The sequence below is a fragment of the Zingiber officinale genome, chromosome 1B (genome assembly GCF_018446385.1).
Source record: "Zingiber officinale cultivar Zhangliang chromosome 1B, Zo_v1.1, whole genome shotgun sequence".
Taxonomy (NCBI): Eukaryota; Viridiplantae; Streptophyta; class Magnoliopsida; order Zingiberales; family Zingiberaceae; genus Zingiber; species Zingiber officinale.
In genome coordinates, this window is record NC_055986.1 from 162,876,328 (window position 1) to 162,880,916 (window position 4,589).

General features: G+C 37.8%; 1 protein-coding gene across 1 annotated transcript; it reads right to left on the minus strand.

Annotated features, from left to right (window-relative positions):
* Positions 1–2,036: 2,036 nt before the first annotated feature.
* Positions 2,037–3,535, minus strand: LOC122016188 (putative anthocyanidin reductase). Its single transcript, XM_042573452.1, has 5 exons — positions 3,373–3,535; positions 3,134–3,300; positions 2,838–3,050; positions 2,370–2,758; positions 2,037–2,293 (listed from the first exon to the last, which is right to left on the minus strand). Exons 1-5 carry the CDS (start codon positions 3,494–3,496, stop codon positions 2,128–2,130), a joined length of 1,059 nt encoding a protein of 352 aa, XP_042429386.1. The 5' UTR covers positions 3,497–3,535; the 3' UTR covers positions 2,037–2,127.
* Positions 3,536–4,589: the final 1,054 nt, after the last annotated feature.

Genomic DNA, 4,589 nt, shown 5'->3' on the forward strand with positions numbered 1-4,589 from the left:
TTGGTGGTGGTGGCAGGACCTCTACTTCTCTTGGAGAATTGGTGGTGGTCAAATCTAGCTTGGAGAAGAAGGAGCTTGGTGGTTCTCATCTCGGAAGATCGTTGCCCACACAACGTCCGAGATTAGAAGAGGAATACGGTAGAAGATCAAGAGGTTATTTGCTTACAAAGAAAAGTATAATTAATAATTGTTTTCCGCATCATACTAGTTTTTCTTTGTATGAATTCCAAACACAAGAGGCATATGATTCTAGAGTTTCGAATTTGTTTCGAGTTTGTGTTTTTTTTTATTTTTCGAATTTGTGATTCGATTGTTCCTTTTGGTTAAACCTAATGTTATTTTAGGAAATTAAATATTTAATTTCGTTAAGAGGTTTTGTCGAGGCAGTGGTGGATGCTCTCATACCCAAGAAGGTCATGTGTCTTGCCATGTTTGTCCTGGGAACCAATTTTTGAAATAGATATTTAATTGAATTTGTAACATAGGTTGATTTGGATCAATAGTGTTAAGTTTCGCTTGCGATACAAGTCTAAACCATTAAGAACAGATAAGTTAAATTTGGAATCAATAATGTTAAGTTCCGTTTGCGATTCCTAATTTAATTTCTAAAGAACACAATAGGTTGTTTAGGAAAGGTTCAACACTTGTACAAAATTTTTGTACAGTGGAACCGGTATAATCTTCCTAGGACCAACCAACAATCAGATTAGAGAACTATAGCTAGAGATAGAGACTCATCCTTCACTCGACCTCCTCATTAAGTCAGAAAGCTCAAGCAGACTGAGTATCTGGCTGGTCCGATCGAACGGATGGTCCAATCGATTAGCTTAGTTTGCCAAGCTGGTTAACTGTGCTATTTCTGAACCAAGGATAGGAAAGGCTCTGCAATATATTGACTTGGCTCAAAGCTTCATCAATGTCGCGTGGATGAGTGTCTGACCGACCCCTCAGTCCGGTTAGCTTGACGGTCCTATTAACTATCTCTCGGTCGAAGTAATCAACTGCACTAGCTTCAAAGGCTGCCCCTTCTTCAATTCTGACTGCCATGTCATCTGAACCTCTTGACTTTGATTAGACTCAGGGCCCCACCTCAATTGTCGCATCAGTATTCAACTTATTAATATTCATGAACAACATGAACAACGTTTATTAAAAACGCTCATGAGCATGAATAATATTTTTTAATAAAACTCTTATCAGCATGCTAAATAAATAAAAAAAATTTAAAATTGAATAATAAATTTATATTATCAAACTAAATAACCAATCAAACAAACTTAAAATGTAAAATTAAATAATTATTTCAATGACTTAATTTATTTTAGGCTCATTTTGATTTAACTTGATGACCTTATCAAATAAATTTGAAATTTGAACATCATAAAATTTGACTCGACTTACCTCGATGCTTATTTACCGTCCCACTTGGAGATATAATTCGTTCAGCAAAGTGAATCTGTCATCCTAACGGCTCCTCATGATTATCCCACACCATTAGAAGAGAGTAAATCAAAAAATTATAGATAGTCTCCACAAGAGAGAATATTATCACATGACTTTACCGAAATTCAACCCTTTCACCATTCAACAATTCTATCTGTGGTTACCATTTTAACAATGCCATGGGACTTGGAGGTATAATTCATGAAGTCATGATAGCTAGAGGAGACCTAGGGATGTAAACGAACCGAATTGAACCCAGAAAAATCTAAGGCTCGAATTCGACTCGAAATAGGTATATTTGAGTTCGAGCTCAATTCGAAGTTCGAAAAATTCAAAAAATTTTGTTCTATTCGATTCGAATTAGGACTCGGGTTCGAATTTACAAACTATTCAAATTATTATTCGAAAATAGCTACTCGAAAGGTTCAAAATATGTCACATTAATATTTTAAAAACTTATTAGAATATCTTCAATAATTAGAATTATAAGAAAAAAAATTTATGGTCTAATTCATAATATATAGTTACGTGACTCCATACATATTATATCAATTTCACAATAAATAAGTATATTTTAATTTTCACTATTACTCTTAAATTATAAATCTCAAACTTTATTTGTTCAAATTTTTTTATTCAGCTTTTTTGATATTACAAACTTTTCACAAACCTTACGCTGAAGCCCTAATATCGATTGCTTGTAGTTTTGTCGAGGAGTACTCCAAACCTGTTGGCACTCTCGAAACTATCATCCAAAATCTGCTCCACAGTGTGCTTGTACTTGAACCCCAAATCTGTCAGCTTAGTTGATTTGCCTGGTACATTCACTTTGGCAGCCTCTTCATCTTCCCTGAAATCGAACACTTGCACTAAGAACAAAAAGAAGATGAAGATCCTCGCGATCAAACAAAAATTAATGTTCTCACTCTTTGGTGATCACTGGTAGCTGATCAGGGAACTTCTTGGCATAATAGTCTGCGATCTGTTGCAGTGCTGGGTACCCCGCCGCACAGAGAAACCTCCCGGCCATGGAAGGCGGCTCCATGCAGAATGCATGAGCCTCGCAAACGTCGTCGATGTGCACGACGGGCACCGAGCCCAGCAACGCGTGGAGAAACTTTAGCTGCCTTCGATGCACCGGATTGCCGGTCATCGGCGAGACGACGATTTGGGAGCTCAACGGTAACTGTGACAGAATCGTGTCGCCTCCGAACAAGCCGGAAGTTAAGCTCACAACTTCCATTGATGTCTCTCGCCGTTCGTCGTTGTACGATAGTATTTCCTTTTCAGATAGCGTCTTTGAACGAGTGTAATCCTAGATTTGCAGATCAGGATGAGGACTGCAGAAGCTGGTCGAATGCCTCAGATGATCATTTTAAAATGAATTGTTGTACCTTCTCGAAATCTTCACAGTAACGGAAGGGAAGATGGAGGGGAGTCCAACAAGACTCGTCCATGGCCTCCTTGAAGCCGGAGCCGTCTTCCTTCATGGCGGACGACGCGGTGACAGAGCCTGTGAAGATGACCCGCCTCACCGTCCTCGATCGCTCGCATAGCTGCAGTATGGTGCGAACGGACGACACCGTCGCTTCGGCGATGTCCTTGAACTAAACCAGAACAGAGTAATTCAAGATACAGCCGTATTTCTGAAAAAAAAAAAATGGATGACGACGTAGGGGATCGGGAAGACCTGAGAGGAAGGGATGTGTTGAAAGGGGGTGGCGACCAGGAAGACGAACTCGCAACCGTGGATGGCCGGCGCGAAGGTGTGGGCGGCGTAGAGGTCCGCGGAGAAGAGGGAGAGCCTCGCGCCGGCGCCGGCTAGGTTCCTTAAAAATCCCACCTTGGACTCATCCCCTGTGCCATTTGTGCTGTCTAATTAAGCTAAGAGATCAACGCAGATCAGTGCTGCGGAGGAGACGAGAGGACCTGGATTCCGGACGGTGGCATGAACGACATGGCCTTTCTCCAGGAGCTTCTTGACGAGCAAAGATCCCATGAAGCCGGTGGCACCGGTGACGCACACTCTGCAGCGTCTCTGTCCTTCTTCCATGGCAACGAGACTCTGATATCTGTTGTTCTGGTTCTGATAGACCACGTTGTCTTTTTTAAATTTTTATGCGGAGCCACCGCCTTACATATGAGTTTGTTGCCTTTTCCAACTTACTCCTAACAATTTTCGAAATTATCAAAGTCTCTCCATTTTTTTAAATGGTCAACCCGACCGACAGTGTTCCTATTATATTCAATAAATATCTATGAATATTTGATGTGATCATCAAACTCATTTTATGTACTAAAAGTCTTCCCATTCTAGAAAATTTTAATAAAAACATCAATAAATATCAGCGTAGACAAGAAAGTTTTGATTTTTCTAATTGGCTTATCCTCTTCTTAAGTCATATCCTTGTCCAAAATAACTTGGTTTTTTTTTAACATTCATTTCGTTGTCACACGTAGGCACGGTAACATTCAGAATGGAGTAGTTAAGCTGTTTGATTTTTTTTGGGACGCAAAAGTCAAAATGACACTCCCAATTAAGTAAATTTAAAATAGGCTGTTCAAAAAAAAAAATTAAAAAGGCACTCCATAAACTATTTTATGTTGAAAAAATCTTTACATTCAACTAGCTAACATGTAATACTTAATATAATATTATTGTAATAGGGTAACAGCTATTTAATATCTTTCATAGTTGTAGTCGTTATATGCAATCTGTACACGTTATAATAGTTAATTGTAGTTGGTACAATAATTTTAGAAATAAGAAATAATATCGTAATAACTACTCTATAATAATATTGGATAAAAGATTTTTTAGAGATAAAAAATCGCCTATAATAATGTCTGATAAAAGATATATTATATTGGATAAAAATATTTTAGAGATAAAAAATGTAAGGAATTTTTCTTTTTTATTTTTTAAGACATCTGTTTTTTAATGATTTGTATAATTTAGGAGGTTTTTTAATTTTTAATCCCTTTTTTTATGAAAAGAATTGGCGATTTCCCAAATCGCATGGGTGATTATGCATTTTTTCCAATCATGTAAGTTGTTTTGGGATTGTCCAAATCACTTAGGGTACGTTTGGTTTGCACCGTTTTCATTTTTATTTTCTAGAAAACGTGCGTTTTCTAGAAAATAG

Bases quoted from the DNA above. Each gene is read 5' to 3' on its own strand.
- LOC122016188 (XM_042573452.1), bottom strand. From the start codon at position 3,496: ATGGAAGAAGGACAGAGACGCTGCAGAGTGTGCGTCACCGGTGCCACC. The intron at 3,051-3,133 runs GTCTTCCCGATC...GTTCTGGTTTAG, and splicing joins AACACATCCCTTCCTCTCAG to TTCAAGGACATCGCCGAAGC. The intron at 2,294-2,369 runs GTGAGAACATTA...GTTCGATTTCAG, and splicing joins CTACCAGTGATCACCAAAGA to GGAAGATGAAGAGGCTGCCA.